Source organism: Schistocerca nitens, chromosome 4, assembly GCF_023898315.1.
Source record: "Schistocerca nitens isolate TAMUIC-IGC-003100 chromosome 4, iqSchNite1.1, whole genome shotgun sequence".
Lineage (NCBI taxonomy): Eukaryota > Metazoa > Arthropoda > Insecta > Orthoptera > Acrididae > Schistocerca > Schistocerca nitens.
This window is the reverse complement of record NC_064617.1, coordinates 871912605-871929180: the sequence shown is the minus strand read 5'-3', so window position 1 is coordinate 871929180 and position 16576 is coordinate 871912605. Positions and strand designations below refer to the sequence as shown.

The 16576-nt window shown below is 43.4% G+C and overlaps 1 protein-coding gene across 1 annotated transcript in view; it reads right to left on the bottom strand.

Moving 5' to 3' along the window:
* The window catches only part of LOC126253357 (uncharacterized), a 136891-nt gene extending 122936 nt beyond the window's left edge, over positions 1-13955 (bottom strand). The window contains exon 1 of the mRNA XM_049954630.1: positions 13802-13955. Within this exon, the coding sequence (XP_049810587.1) occupies positions 13802-13807 (6 nt within the window). The 5' untranslated portion in view covers positions 13808-13955. The remainder of the gene's footprint in view (positions 1-13801) is intronic.
* Between the last annotated feature and the right edge of the window lie 2621 nt (positions 13956-16576).

The window sequence follows — 16576 nt, the reverse complement described above, 5'->3', positions numbered from 1 at the left end:
ACCCCAGAACTTGTTACCGTGAAGAGAACAGCAGTCGCGATGCCAAAGCGACACCATCTGCCAGCAGACAGCAATACGAAGATCATCCTAAGGAATAAAAGCGCTAACAAACCGAGGTAGGAGGACTACAGCGGCGTCAGCAGCCTCATTTCCCTTCAGACCGACGTGACCAGGACCCCACATGAACAACATGGCGGTTCCCTCAACAGCGAGCAACTGTAAGTGTAAGTAGGCTGCCTAGGTTTTTATCTTGGTAACGTCACGTAGCGCTCTGTATGAAAATCACTGGCTGTGCTATGTGCAGTCTGTGGCTGGTTGGCATTGTTGGAATATTCGCTATTGTAGTGTTGGGCAGTTGGATGAGAACAGCGCGTAGCGTTGCGCAGTTGGAGGTGAGCCGCCAGCAGTGGTGGATGTGGGGAGAGGGTGGCGGAGTTTTGAGTGCGGATGATCTGGACGTGTATATATATATATATATATTGAACATTATTGAGGTAAATACATTGTTTGTTCTCTATCAAAATCTTTCATCTGCATAACAATAGTTAGAATCTTTTATTTAGCTGGCAGTATTGGCGCTCGCTGTATTGGAGTAGTTCGAGTAACGAAGATTTTTGTGAGGTAAGTGATTCATGAAAGGTATAGGTTATTGTTAGTCAGGGCCATTCTTTTGTAGGGATTATTAAAATTCAGATTGCGTTGCGCCAGAAATATTGTGTGTCAGTTTAGTGTTGATCAGAATAAGTAAAGGGAGAAATGTCTGAGTACGTTCAGTTCTGCTCAGCTGTTTGAAAATCAAATAACGTAAGGGGTTAACCAGTACAGTAATTCATGAATTTTTCTAAGGGGACGTTTCAGAAGCTTACTGCACTTAGCCCACAGAGGCCCTGAATGGCACTGAGAGAAACGAGGCATTTTTTTTATTTTTCGTCAGTCTACTGACTGGTTTGATGCGGCCCGCCACGAATTCCTTTCCTGTGCTAACCTCTTCATCTCAGAGCAGCACTTGCAACCTACGTCCTCAATTATTTGCTTGACGTATTCCAATCTCTGTCTTCCTCTACAGTTTTTGCCCTCTACAGCTCCCTCTAGTACCATGGAAGTCATTCCCTCAAGTCTTAGCAGATGTCCCATCATCCTGTCCCTCCTCCTTATCAGTGTTTTCCACATATTCCTTTCCTCTCCGATTCTGCGTAGAACCTCCTCATTCCTTACCTTATCAGTTCACCTAATTTTCAATATTCGTCTATAGCACCACATCTCAAATGCTTCGATTCTCTTCTGTTCCGGTTTTCCCACAGTCCATGTTTCACTACCATACAATGCTGTACTCCAGGCGTACACCCTCAGAAATTTCTTCCTCAAATTAAGGCCGGTATTTGATATTAGTAGACTTCTCTTGGCCAGAAATGCCTTTTTTGCCATAGCGAGTCTGCTTTTGATGTCCTCCTTGCTCCGTCCGTCATTGGTTATTTTACTGCCTAGGTAGCAGAATTCCTTAACTTCATTGACTTCGTGACCATCAATCCTGATGTTAAGTTTCTCGCTGTTCTCATTTCTACTACTTCTCATTACCTTCGTCTTTCTCCGATTTACTCTCAAACCATACTGTGTACTCATTAGACTGTTCATTCCGTTCAGCAGATCATTTAATTCTTCTTCACTTTCACTCAGGATAGCAATGTCATCAGCGAATCGTATCATTGATATCCTTTCACCTTGTATTTTAATTCCACTCCTGAACCTTTCTTTTATTTCCATCATTGCTTCCTCGATGTACAGATTGAAGAGTAGGGGCGAAAGGCTACAGCCTTGTCTTACACCCTTCTTAATACGAGCACTTCGTTCTTGATCGTCCACTCTTATTATTCCCTCTTGGTTGTTGTACGAGGTGCATTCAAGTTCTAAGGCCTCCGATTTCTTTTCTAATTAACTACTCACCCGAAATCGATGAAACTGGCGTTACTTCTCGACGTAATCGCCCTGCAGACGTACACATTTTTCACAACGCTGACGCCATTATTCCATGGCAGCGGCGAAGGCTTCTTTAGGAGTCTGTTTTGGCCACTGGAAAATCGCTGAGGCAATAGCAGCACGGCTGGTGAATGTGCGGCCACAGAGAGTGTCTTTTATTGTTGGAAAAAGCCAAAAGTCACTAGGAGCCAGGTCAGGTGAGTAGGGAGCATGAGGAATCACTTCAAAGTTGTTATCACGAAGGAACTGTTGCGTAACGTTAGCTTGATGTGCGGGTGCGTTGTCTTGGTGAAACAGCACATTCGCAGCCCTTCCCGGGCGCTTTTGTTGCTGTGCAGGAAGGAATTTGTTCTTCAAAACATTTTCGTAGGATGCACGTCTTACCGTAGTGCCCTTTGGAACGCAATGGGTAAGGATTACGCCCTCGCTGTCCCAGAACATGGACAGCATCATTTTTTCAGCACTGGCGGTTACCCGAAATTTTTTTGGTGGCGGTGAATCTGTGTGCTTCCATTGAGCTGCCTGGCGCTTTGTTTCTGGATTGAAAAATGGCATCCACATCTCATCCATTGTCACAACCGACGAAAAGAAAGTCCCATTCATGCTGACATTGCGCGTCAACATTGCTTGGCAACATGCCACACGGGCAGCCATGTGGCCGTCCGTCAGCATTCGTGGCACCCACCTGGATGACACATTTCGCATTTTCAGGTCGTCATGCAGGATTGTGTGCACAGAACGCACAGAAATGCCAACTCTGGAGGCGATCTGTTCAACAGTCATTCGGCGGTCCCCCAAAACAATTCTCTCCACTTTCTCGATCATGTCGTCAGACTGGCTTGTGCGAGCCCGCGGTTGTTTCGGTTTGTTGTCACACGATGTTCTGCCTTCATTAAACTGTCACACCCACGAACGCACTTTCGACACATCCATAACTTCATCACCACATGTCTCCTTCAACTGTCGATGAATTTCAATTGGTTTCACACCACGCAAATTCAGAAAACGAATGATTGCACACTGTTCAAGTAAGGAAAACGTCGCCATTTTAAGTATTTAAAACAGTTCTCATTCTCGCCGCTGGCGGTAAAGTTCCATCTGCCATACGGTGCTGCCATCTCTGGGACGTATTGACAATGAACGTGGCCTCATTTTAAAACAATGCGCATGTTTCTATCTCTTTCCAGTCCAGAGAAAAAAAATCGGAGGCCTTAGAACTTGAATGCACCTCGTACATATTGTATATGACACGTCTCTCCCTATAGCTTACCCTTACTTTTTTCAGAATCTCGAACAGCTTGCACCATTTTATATTGTCGAACGCTTTTTCCAGGTCGACAAATCCTATGAAAGTGTCTTCATTTTTCTTTAGCCTTGCATCCATTACTAGCCGTAATGTCAGAATTGCCTCTCTCGTCCCTTTACTTTTCCTAAAGCCAAACTGATCGTCACCTAGCGCATTCTCAATTTTCTTTTCCATTCTTCTGTATATTATTCTTGTAAGCAGCTTAGATGCATGAATTGCTAAGCTGATTGTGCGATAATTCTCGCACTTGTCAGCTCTTGCCGTCTTCGAAATTGTGTGGATGATGCTTTTGCGAAAGTGAGATGGTATGTCGCCAGACTCATATACACACCAACGTGAATAGTCGTTTTGTTGCCACTTCCCCCAATAATTTTAGAAAGTCTGATGGAATGTTATCTACCCCTTCTGCCTTATTTGACCGCAAGTCCTCCAAAGCTCTTTTAAATTCCGATTCTAATACTGGATCCCCTATCTCTTCTAAATCGACTCCTGTTTCTTCTTCTATCACATCCGCCAAATCTTCACCCTCATAGAGGCTTTCAATGTATTGTTTCCACCTATCTGCTCTCTCCTCTGCATTTAACAGTGGAATTCCCGTTGCACTCTTAATGTTACCACCGTTGCTTTTAATGTCACCAAAGGTTGTTTTGACTTTCCTGAATGCTGAGTAAGTCCTTCCGACAATCATATCTTTTTCGATGTCTTCACATTTTTCCTGCAGCCATTTCGTCTTAGCTTCCCTGCACTTCCTATTTATTTCATTCCTCAGCGACTTGTATTCCTGATTTTTCCGGAACATGTTTGTACTTCCTCCTTTCATCAATCAACTGAAGTATTTCTTCTGTTACCCATGGTTTCTTCGCAGCTACCTTCTTTGTACCTGTGTTTTCCTTCCCAACTTCTGTGATGGCCCTTTTTAGAGATGTCCATTCCTCTTCAACTGTACTGCCTACTGCGCTATTCCATATTGCTGTATCTATAGCGTTAGAGAACTTCAAACGTATCTCGTCATTCCTTAGTACTTCCGTATCCCACTTCTTTGCGTATTGATTCTTCCTGACTAATGTCTTGAACTTCAGCCTACTCTTCATCACTACTACATTGTGATCTGAGTCTATATCTGCTCCTGGGTACACCTTACAATCCAGTATCTGATTTCGGAATCTCTGTCTGACCATGATGTAATCTAATTGAAATCTTCCCGTATCTCCCGGCCTTTTCCAAGTATACCTCCTCCTCTTGTGATTCTTGAACATGGTATTCGCTATTACTAGCTGAAACTTGTTACAGAACTCAATTAGTCTTTCTCCTCTTTCATTCCTTGTCCCAAGCCCATATTCTCCTGTAACCTTTTCTTCTACTCCTTCCCCTACAACTGCATTCCAGTCGCCCATGACTATTAGATTTTCGTCCCCCTTTACATACTGCATTACCCTTTCAATATCCTCATACACTTTCTCTATCTGTTAATCTTCAGCTTGCGACGTCGCTGCCATAGGTCAAACGGATAGCAACTGCGTTTTTTTTAAATAGGAACTCCCATTTTTTATTACATATTCGTGTACTACGTAAAAAAATATGAATGTTTTAGTTGGACCACTTTTTTCGCATTGTGATAGATGGCGCTGTAATAGTCACAAACATATGGCTCATAATTTTAGACAAACAGTTGGTAACAGGTGATGAGGTCCCATACTCCGAGGAGCGTAGGGGACGATGCGGGAGACCCGCAGCGCTGTATTAGGCAAGGTCCTAGTGGAGGTGGTTTGCCATTGCTTTCATCCGACCGTAAATGAGGATGAATGATGAAGATGAGACAATAACACCCAGTCATCACGAGGCAGGAAAAATCCCTGACCCCTCCGGGAATCGAACCCGGGACCCCGTGCTTGCAAACACTTTATTCAACATGCAAAAGTCACTGCAAATATTCCAATTTAGGTTATGACATGTTCGATATGCCTGCCATCATTGGCGATGATGTAGCGCAGACGAATAGCGAAATTCTGCATGGCCCGCTGAAATGTCGATGATCTTCTGAACGACTGTTTTCAGTTCAGCAATGGTTTTGGGGTCATTGCTGTACATCTTGTCTTTAATATAGCCCCGCAAAAAGGAGTCTCATGTGTTCAGATCTGGAGAATATGGCGGCCAATCGAGGCCCATTCGAGTGGCCTGTGGGTACATCAGAGCCAGAAAGTGGTCCCCAAAGTACTCCTCAAGGACAGCAACCACACCCCTGCTTCTATGGGGTCGAGCTCCGTCTTGCATGAACTACACCTTGTCGAAATCGTGGTCACTTTGGATAATGGGGATGAAATCTTCACGTACATTTCGGTATTCACTGTGCCATCAAGGAATATCGCACCGATTATTCCGTCACTGGACATCGCACACCACAGAGTCATCCGTTGGCGGCGAAGAGACTTCTCGATCACGAAATGCGGATTCTCGGTTCCCGAAATGCGCCAATTTTGCTTACTTACGAACCCATTCAAATGAAAGTGGGCAACAACAACATTGCACGTAGTGATGCGCATACTAATTCCTATCATGCCCCGCGGCGAACCGTGCAGTTTGAATCGTTCAGAAGTAATGACGATTTTATTTCATATAGTTAAATAATTGGTTCAAATGGCTCTGAGCACTATGGGACTCAACATCTGAGGTCATCAGTCCCCTAGAACGTAGAACTACTTAAGCCTAACTAACCTAAGGACATCACACACATCCATGCCCGAGGCAGGATTCGAACCTGCGACCGTAGCAGCAGCGCGGTTCCAGACTGAAGCGCCTAGAACCGCTCGGCCACTAAATTTTAGTCCTTCTGTTATAACTGCTAGAATCTGCTCGTTTGAAACATGCCTTTACTGGAAAGGGGAGTGTTGTTGTTGTGGTCTTCAGTCCAGAGACTGGTTTCATGCAGCTCTCCATGCTGCTCTATCCTGTGCAAGCTTCTTCATCTCCCAGTACCTACTGCAACTTACGTCCTTCTGAATCTGCTTAGTGTATTCATCTCTTGGTCTCCCTCTACGATTTTTACCCTCCACACTGCCCTCCAATGCTAAACTGGTGATCCCTTGATGCCTCAGAACATGTCCTACCAACCGATCCCTTCTTCTAGTTAAGTTGTCCCACAAATTTCTCCTCTCCCCAATTCTATTCAATACCTCCTCATTAGCTGTGTGATCTACCCATCTAATGGAAAGGGGGTTACAGGGAATAGAATGTGAATGACTATTGAGGAAAGTACAGCCCTTAAGGGCCAGTTGACAAGTTTTCATCTGGATCGCTAGATGGCGCACACGCTAACGCCACGCGAACGGGTGAGGATCATGTTCTTATAGTAGGAAGAGCACGAAACAGCTTGGCTTGCAATTCGGACTATAGTATTAGATATGACCTGGAAGTAATAGGAGCAGCAACAGCTCACACTCGTGTGGGGTTTGTGGGTGTTTTTGCAGCGCCATGACCACCCTGGGTTATTACGGCTGTCAACCGTGTTAACAGAGAGCTGGGATGGGAGGGGGGGCGGGGGGGGGGGGGGGAAGGGGGGGGTTGTTGTTGGCAGAAACTAAATCTGTACCTATTGATGCAATTGGGAGGTGGGGTTACACTAGTCATGGCCTGCCCCTGGATAGGAGGGGGAAGGATAGATTAGTTGATCTTCTTGCAGAAAGCCACATGCACACAAGACAAAATACCTGTGATTACTGGAGTCAGAGGGACAAATTTTTTAGGTTAGAGTCAGGTTACAGACAGAGAGTATTGAAAGAGATTAAAACAGAACAGTGCCATAATGTCTGTAGCAGTATCCAAAGAAATAAAATTTGAGTGTTTCATCAGAACATTAGAAGGTTGAAAAATAAGATAGATGAGCTTCTTGTATGCCTAGAAAATGAGGTAAATTCTGAAGGTATAGATGTTTTGTGTCTCTCTGAACACCATGTAACCGCAGGGATGGAGAAGTTAAATTTAAGGGATTACAAATTAGCATCTTATTCATGTAGAGTCAACATGGAAAAAGGAGGAGTTGCTACTTATATAAAAACTGGAAACGAAGTCAAAAATATTGAAACAAATAGTTTTTGTGTAGATCAGATCCTTGAAGCATGTTCTTGTGAGATGCTACTGCAATATACTTTTTCAGTAATTGTAGCAACTTACAGATCCCCTCAAGGTAACTTTCAGCTATCCATGAAAAACCTAGAGGCATTATAGGGCTGCCTGTCAGACAAAAAGAAGCAGTTAGTGGTTTGTGGTGATTTTAATGTAGATTTTTTAAAAGATACGGATAGGAAAAATGAGCTAGAATATTTGTTTGGTTGTTTCAGTCTAGTATCTGTTGTAAATTTTCCAACTCGTGTGCAGCAGGATAGTAGGTCACTTATCGATAACATTTTCATAGACAGTGCTCAAGCAGAAACAATTAATGTGTACCCAGTTGTTAATGGGCTAACTGATCATGATGCACAATTAATGGAAATAACACATATAGCACCTTACAGGATTCAGGCAGGTTCATACAAGGCAGAGAGACCTATTGATGCAAACAGGGTACAGAGTTTTATGAGCAGCCTCGAAGAGGTAGAATGGGACGAAGTATACACAGAAAATGATGCTGATACCAAATTAAATTTATTCCACCGTAAATTTGTCTCAATATTTGAGAGTTGCTTTCCTGAAACGTTACTCAAAAAAAGCCATTACAAAGTCAAGTAAGCCATGGATTTCTAAGGGAATTAAGATATCGTGTAAGACGAAGAGGGAAATATATGGACAGGCCAGAATAAGTCAGGATCCGACATTACTTGTTTACTACAAAAGATACTGTAATATTTTAAGGAAAGTCATTAAGAAGTCAAGAAGCTTATGTGTTTTGACAGAAATCAATAATGCGGATAATAAGATTAAAACTATATGGAATATTGTCAAATGGGAGACGGGGCAGCCAGTGCACAGCATACCATAGAAATAAAGCTAAATGACGATGTTGTGAGCGATAATTCACAAGTTGCAAGTATTTTTAACATTCACTTTCTGAATGTAGCAGCAAAAATAGGGTTGAAAGGTTCAGTTGAAGAAGCAAAAAATATGTTAAAATTGTCAGTCCCAAAGGACTTTAGGCATTTAGATATAGCACCATCATCCCCCACTGAAATCAAGGGAATTATAAATATTCTGAAAAACAAGAGCTCATGTGGTGTTGATGGAGTCTCTAATAGAATTTGGAAGTGTTGTTCTAATATAATAAGTGGAGTCCTTTGTGATATATGTAATGCTTCACTGGCACATGGAATTTTTCCAGACAGATTGAAATACGCAGTTGTCAAACCCCCTCATAAGAAAGGGGACAAGAGTGACTTAAATAGTTATAGACCAATCTCATTGCCGACTTCATTTTCTAAAATATTCGAAAAAGTGATGTATTCAAGAGTAGTTCCACATTTAAGTGAAAATAATTTACTCAGCATGCCACAGTTAAGATTCCAGAAGGGTTACTCGACTGAGAATGCTATCTACACATTTACCCATCAAATAGTACAAGCCCTAAATAACAAATTATCGCCAGTTGGTATTTTTTTGTGATCTTTCCAAGGCATTTGACTGTATGGATCATGTCACTCTTAGAAAAACTCAGGTTTTATGGAATTGAAGGCTGGTTTGAATCATACTTAACGAACATAAAGCAAAACTTTGTGCAGAATAACACAAATAATGTTGGGAGGGTGGTAAATTCTAGTGATTGGGGAGTTATCACAAAGAGAGCCCCGCAGGGTTCAATTTTGGGTCCTCTGCTGTTCCTTATTCATGTGAATGACCTCTCACTTAACGTTCAGTAAGCAGAACTAGTACTTTTTGCAGATGACACGAGTGTTATAATAAATCCCATTCCAGAAAAAGCAGCTGAAGATATTGTTAAGAAAGTCTTTCAAAGAATTATTAAGTGGTTCTCAGAAAATGGATTCTCCCTTAATTTTGAAAAAAACTCACTATATCCAGTTCTGTACACAGAATAGATTCATACCAACAATTGAAGTAGCATATGAACAGGGCTCAGTTAACAGGGTAGATTTCTCCAAATTTTTGGGTGTTCACATTGATGACAGCTTGAACTGGAAGAAGCATATTACTGAGCTTCTCAAACAGTTAAGTTCAGCTTCTTTCGCTCTTTGTACAATCGCTAGTCTTGGTAATAAACAGATGAGCCTCCTAACGTACTTCACATATTTCCACTCAATAATGCTTTATGGAATAATTTTTGGGATAACTCACCACTTAGACATAAGTATTGATTGCACAAAAAAGAGCAGTGAAAATAATTAGTGGTGTTCACGCAAGGACTCATGTAGGCCCCTATTCAAGGAGTTAGGTATTTTGACTGCACCATGAGATTACATATATTCGATAATGAAATTCGTTATAAACAACCACGTCAATTCGCGAAGAACAGTGATGTTCATACGTACAACACTAGAGGGAAAAATGACCTTTCCTATCCGTTATTGAAACTGTCAGTTGCTCAAAAAGGAGTACATTATTCAGCAATAAAAATCTTTGATCATTTGCCCAACAACATAAAGTGTCTAGCAGCAAGCAGGTCAAGTTTAAAATCTAGCTTAAAATCATTTCTTTTGGACAACTCCTTCTATTCCATGGACGAGTTTCTGTTTCAAAACTGGTAAAAAAACTTGTACCTCTAAATGTAGTTGCATGTGTACAATTAAAAATTTCAGTAATATTAATATTAGCACTATTTATGTGTGTATATATATCTTGTAATCTGACTTATTCCAAATCATATCGATAAAATAATCGTGAAAATGATCTACGGAACATGACATAACTAAACTAAACTAAAAACTAAACGGTCAACCAATAGTACACAAGACTTTGTGCAAAGGTGACGTCATTTTCACGACACACGCATTTATCGAAGCCCACAGGAACTGCTGCCGACTTTCGTTAGCGTTCAATTTGGGGTGCTTTTGAGACAGAGACATTGTATTGGATTGCGATTTTGATAGTTTTCGTATCGTAACTTGTGTGTTAATGAAAGCATGCTGTTTCAAGGAAACGCCACATTGAAGTCTTACATAAACACGTCATTTTCGTTGTGATTTGTCATAATTAAACATCACATAATGGCTTAGCAGCGGTTCTGATTTGTGACTTACAGCACGAAGGCCAAAATTCCGCATCTTTATCCTAGTGTGGAGGCAATGAGCGTGCAGTTACGAAGCAAAATAGCACAGTGGCTGGTTCGACTCCTGCCATGTCTAATTTTTTTCCGTTTCGCGTTTGTAAAAGTTTCTGGGACTCTCTTATTATTGTATTAGAAGTATGTTCTGTAATATTCAATTTTATGTACATACGAGAATGCGGCTCTCTCTCTCTCTCTCTCTCTCTCTCTCTCTCTCTCTCTCACACACACACACACACACACACAGGAGTAAGTTGCCATTATCAATCATTTACAAATGAAGCATGAAATTGGCAAATGCGAATAAATATCCAAAACACGACGATGGTCTGGTAAAACAAACTTCTTCTCGCTATAAAAATCACAGAAAAAGAATGACACGTTTGCATGAGAATTACGTAAAAGGTAGGGTAACTAAGTCTCTGCCATCTATAAGGTATAAAAGAAAATTTACGAGCTAGTTCTTTCAGGACACTTCTTTTCCAAATATGAACGTCATGAATTAAAGGACATCTTTGAAGACCAATCTTACGTTTTTCGTCAATTATTACAGCAAATTTTACCAATATCTACGCGTTTTCGAGAGAAAAAGTGTGCTGGTGTTTTCAAAGAGCGCCTCGTGATGGCTAGGTGTTGTGTGCTGTCCTTAGGTTAGTTAGGTTTAAGTAGTTCTAAGTTCTAGGGGACTTATGACCGCAGCAGTTGAGTCCCATAGTGCTCAGAGCCATTTGAACCATTTTTTCAAAGAGCATTTATTCACAGGACACAAGTTAAATGAGCTGCGGCTTTAATTCATCTGGTAGAAAGGCTAACCACTCTTTCTAATTACAGACAAACGCCTAAAACTACTTTTCAGAATCGCTAAACATAAATTTATATTGTTGAGCCACCTTAAAGAACACAGTTGAATATACAGGGTGAATATTAATAAAACCGACAAACTGCTGGGTCGGATTCCTGACTAGAAATGGAGGAAAAAATGTCCTATGAACATGCCTCCGGAAATGCATTGTTGCCGTGGTAGATGGCGCTGACGAATGAAAGCTCCTCTGACCACGTGCCGTGTGATCATCGTGTGTTGCAGGCTGTTTGACTGACCCAGCTTACTGTAGGCAGCAGAATGGCCCTCTATTCATGTCGGGAACAAGCCGAGATGGTGTCTGAATACGGCCAAGCAGATGCAAACGGTCGAGAGGCAGCACGGCTGTACCAAAATGAGTACCCTCACAGACACCAACCACATGACACAACGTTTCAAGCCCTTTTTGGCGTTTGTGTGATCGTAGGTACTTTCAGACAGATGAACCTGCTGGGAGGCGGCTGACTATGCATACACCAGATTTGGAGGACCGGGTTCTGCAGGATACTGAGACGTACCCTAGTACAAGCTCCAGGCAAGTGGCCTGCCAACATGGTGTAAGCTAAAGTACGATTGTGTGTATCCTGCATGACAACCACTACTACCTCTGCCACCTGCAATCCCATAGAGGCCACTTTGAACATCAGTTGTGACGTGGATGCGATGCAGGTCTGTACTGTGTTCCGGGACGATTTGTTGTCGTTGCACGCACACCTCCCATTCCCGGACACGTGCTCATAGGACCTTCTTTCCTCTATTTCCAGTTAGTAATCAGTCCGTGCAGTTTGCCGGTTTCATTAACGTTCACCCTGTATACATTATTGGATCCAATGCTGGCTGCCTTGGGATTGTAAACCAGCAAGTCGTCTCATTGTGGGGTTCATGAACGCATATTACGAAAAACTGTCGTGGAAAGCCCAGGATCTTGTTCAAAGACTTAATGCTGGAATTTTTACTATTCGAACGGTACCTGAAGTAAGTGATCGTTCGACACGAAAAGAAGTCTACTTTGCTTATTTTCATTCATTTATGTCATACGGTATTATATTTTGGGTAACTCTTCCCATTCGCAAAGGTTAATTTTGGCTCAGAAACGGGCAGTTCGTGCAATAAGTGGTGTAAGCTCGCGAACCTCTTGTCGACCCCTCTTCACTAGTCTGGGGACTTCGATATTGGCCCTCAATATATATACTCTTTACTGTCGTTTCTTGTTAACAATATCAGCTTAGCCGGCCGCTGTGGCCGAGCGATTCTAGGCGCTTCAGTCCGGAACCACGCGGTCGCTGCGGTCGCAGGTTCGAATCCTGCCTGGGGCATGGATGTGCTTGCTGTCCTTAGATTAGTTAGGTTTAAATAGTTCTAAGTCTAGGGGACTGATGACATGTTATTTCCCATAGTGCTTAGAGCCATTTGAACCATTTGAATATCACCTTATTCCCAAGAATCAGCAGATTTCACTCAGTTAATTCTACGCACAAATCCAATCTGCATTTGGATCGCACTTCCTTACCTCTTGTGCAGAAAGGTGTGCAGTATGCTGCTGCATCCATTTTCAATAAGCTACCGCGAGAATTCAAAAATTTTAGCAGTAATCCACGCACTTTCAAATCGAAACTGCAGAGTTTCCTCATGAGTCACTCCTTCTTTTATTTCGAGGAGTTCCTTGAAAAATTGAGCTGATTCCTAGGCTATAGTGTCGATTGCGTTTACTTAAACTTATGGTTTGGCGCTTTTTTTTATTCATAAACATTTAATTTTATCTCTTATTAGATTTCTGTTGTAGTTTCATGTACTGACACGTCCCATGACATTGGAGATTCGCTCCTCAATTTGGTCCTACGGAACTAGACGTGTGCCGGCCGGGGTGGCCGAGCGGTTCTAGGCGCTACAGTCTGGAACCGCGAGACCGCTACGGTCGCTGTTTCGAATCCTGCCTCGGGCATGGATGTGTGTGATGTCCTTAGGTTAGTTAGGTTTAAGTAGTTCTAAGTTCTAGGGGACTGATGAACTCAGAAGTTAAGTCCCATAGTACTCAGAGCCATTTTGAACTAGACGTGTAAATAAATAAATAAACAAAACTTTTTCATTAAGATTCGGGCGTAATTCTCGCAAACACTGTAATCTCTCCGTTAACCATTGCCCAGTCGACATGAAAGCGGAACTTTACAGGACTATAAACGAAGAAATTTGGGGTTAACGGACCCTGTAGTAAGGATAAACCGTACCTCCACGTCTCTCTGGTTGAAGAGGATGTTATTGTTTTGAACGTCATGTTCACGTAGCGCCCTCATCTGTTGTGAAACGAACGATCACGGGATAGTCGATAGACGGCTCCTTTCGTCTTCGATGCAGCGTGTGACGTCACAGTGACGTCACGTTTGCACGAAGTGTTGTGGACTGCAGGTTAGCCTAGAAGCTGACCGAGCAACCGCCCTCCCGCGCTGCCTGGTGCCCTTACCTGCATGTCCAGATTCCCCCGTGTAGTCAACTGTAGACGTTGCTAGACTGGCTGCCGGCTCAGGACGTAAAGTCGACAGTTACTGCAGGGTAAGAGCGCAGTCCACACCAGACGCTGCCGGCTGTTATCTGCTGTGCTGTCGCTTGTGCACACGCACCAGGAACTCTGCGGTCTGGCCGCCAGGAAGACGTGGCACAAAAATACACAACCAGGCAGCTAGCTAGCTCCGGATCCCGTTTCAGCCGCAGGGAATCTTCCTCGTTCTGACCCTCAACTTGTCACCGTGAGAGGCACTGATGTCGTATCGTCCACGCTTCTGTGATTTGATTTCGTATACTTTTCACTCCGTATATCTCTTTGAGGATATCCTCAGGCGTGTAAAACATGTCATAAAATCAACAATACATATTCACAAAGTAAAGAGATATTTCAAACACAGCATACCCATGGATACTTAGTAAGTCAAAATTTCCTTAAAATAATTACATTTACACTGAAGCGCCAAAGAAACTCGTATAGGCATGCGTATTCAAATATAAATAGGCAGAATACGGCGCTGCGGTCGGCAAGTCTATACAAGACATCAAGTGTCTGGCGCAGTTGTTAGATCGGTTATTGCTGCTACAATGGCTTGTTATCAAGATTTAAGTGAGTTTGAACACGGCACAGTAGTCGGCGCACGAACGATGGGACACAGCAAAGAAGCGGGGATTTTCCCGTACGACCGTTTCACGATTGTACCGTCAATACCAGGAATCCGGTAAAATATCAGATCTGCGACATCGCTGCGACCGGAAAAAGATCCTGCAAGAACTGGACCAACGATGACTGAAGAGAATCGTTCGACGTGACAGAAGTGCAATCCTTCCACAAATTCCTGCAGAATTTAATGCTGGGCCATCAACAAGTGTCTGCGTGTGAACCACTCAACAAAACATCATCGACATGGGCCTTCGGAGCCGAAGGCCCACTCGTGTACCCTTGATGACTGCACGAGATTAAGCTTTACGCCTCGCCTGGGCCTGTCAACACCAACGTTGGACTCTTGATGACTGCAAACATCTTGCCTCGTCGGACGATTCTCGTTTCAAATTGTATCGAGCGGACGGATATGGAGACAACCTCACGAATCCATGGACCCTGCATTTCAGTATGGACTGGTGTGGGGTGTGTACAGTTGGAGTGATATGAGACCCCTGATACGTCTAGATATGACTCTGAAGAGATGACACGTACATAGGCATTCTGTCCGATCGCTTGCATCCACTCATGTCCATTCTGCATTCCGACGGACTTAAGCACTTCCGCTGGTCACCAAACTTCACAGACGTGAACAGCATTGAGCATATCTGGGACGCCTTGCAACGTGCTGTTCAGAAGAGATCTCCGCCTCCTCGTACTCTTACAGATTTGTGGACAGCCCTGCAGTATTCATGGAGGGCCGGCCGATGTGTCCAAGCGGTTCTAGGCGCTTCAGTCTGGAACCGCGCGACCACTACAGTCGCAGGTTCGAATCCTGCCTCGGGCAGGATAACTACACGACACAAAGCTTTACATCCCGCCTGGGCCCATGAACACCGACGTTGGACTTTTGATGACTGGAAACCTGTTGCCTGATTGGACGAGTCTCGTTTCAAATTGTTTAGAGCGGAAGGACGTGTACGGGTGTGGAGACAACCTCATGAATCCATGGACTCTGCATGTCAGCAGAGGACTGTCCAAGCTAGTGGAGGCTCTGTAATGATGTGGGGTGTGTGCAGTTGGGGTGATTTGGGACCCCTGATACATCTAGATATGACTCTGACAGGTGACACGTACGTAAGCATCCTGTCTGATCACCTGCATCACTTCATGTCCATTGTGCATTCCGACGGGCAATTCCAACAGGGCAATGGGACACCCCACACGTCCAGAATTACTACAGAGTGGCTCCACTCTTCTGAGTTTAAACACTTCCACTGGCCACCAAACTCCCCAGACATGAACATTATTGAACATATTTGGGAAGCCTTGCAACTTGCTGTTCGGAAGAAATCTCCACCCTTTCGTAATCTTACGGATTTATGGACAGTCCTGCAGGATTCATAGTGTCGATTCCCTCCAGCACTACACCAGAGACTCGTCGAGTCCGTGCCACCCCGTGTTGCGGCACTTCTCCGTGCTCGCGGGGGCTCTACGCGAGTGGATCCAGGAACATTCTTCTGAGTTTAAACACTTCCACTGGCCACCAAACTCCCCAGACATGAACGTTATTAAGCATATTTGGTATGCCTTGGAACGCGATGTTCAGAAGAGATCTCCACCCTCTTGTACTCTTACGGATGTATGGACAGCCCTGCAGGATTCATGGTGTCAGTTTCCTCCAGCAATAATTCAGGCATTAGTTGAGTCCATGTCACGCCGTGTTTCGGCACTCTGCGTGCTGTCGGGTGCCCTACACGTTATTAGACAGGTGCACCAGTTTATTTAGCTCTTCAGTGTATATCTCGTCCAGGGTAGTCCGTGGTACATGCAACTGACTACCTAATTTAAAATTGTGAAAGATGGTTAATCAATGCGATAGTTCATTCCGATAGCTATTTTATCTTTCCGAGTGAACTATGTGCCTTGCTTTGTCTTACACTCAAGAGACAAGAACCCTCCAGTTCTCTGCTCAATAGATTTTCGGTGTACTAAAGTTAAAAATGGAGGTAATCCGCGCATAAATTTCGCATGACGTTTCCAAGATGCTACTCCAGGCGGGTGTAAAGATGAATGTGTGCAACGGAAAATAAT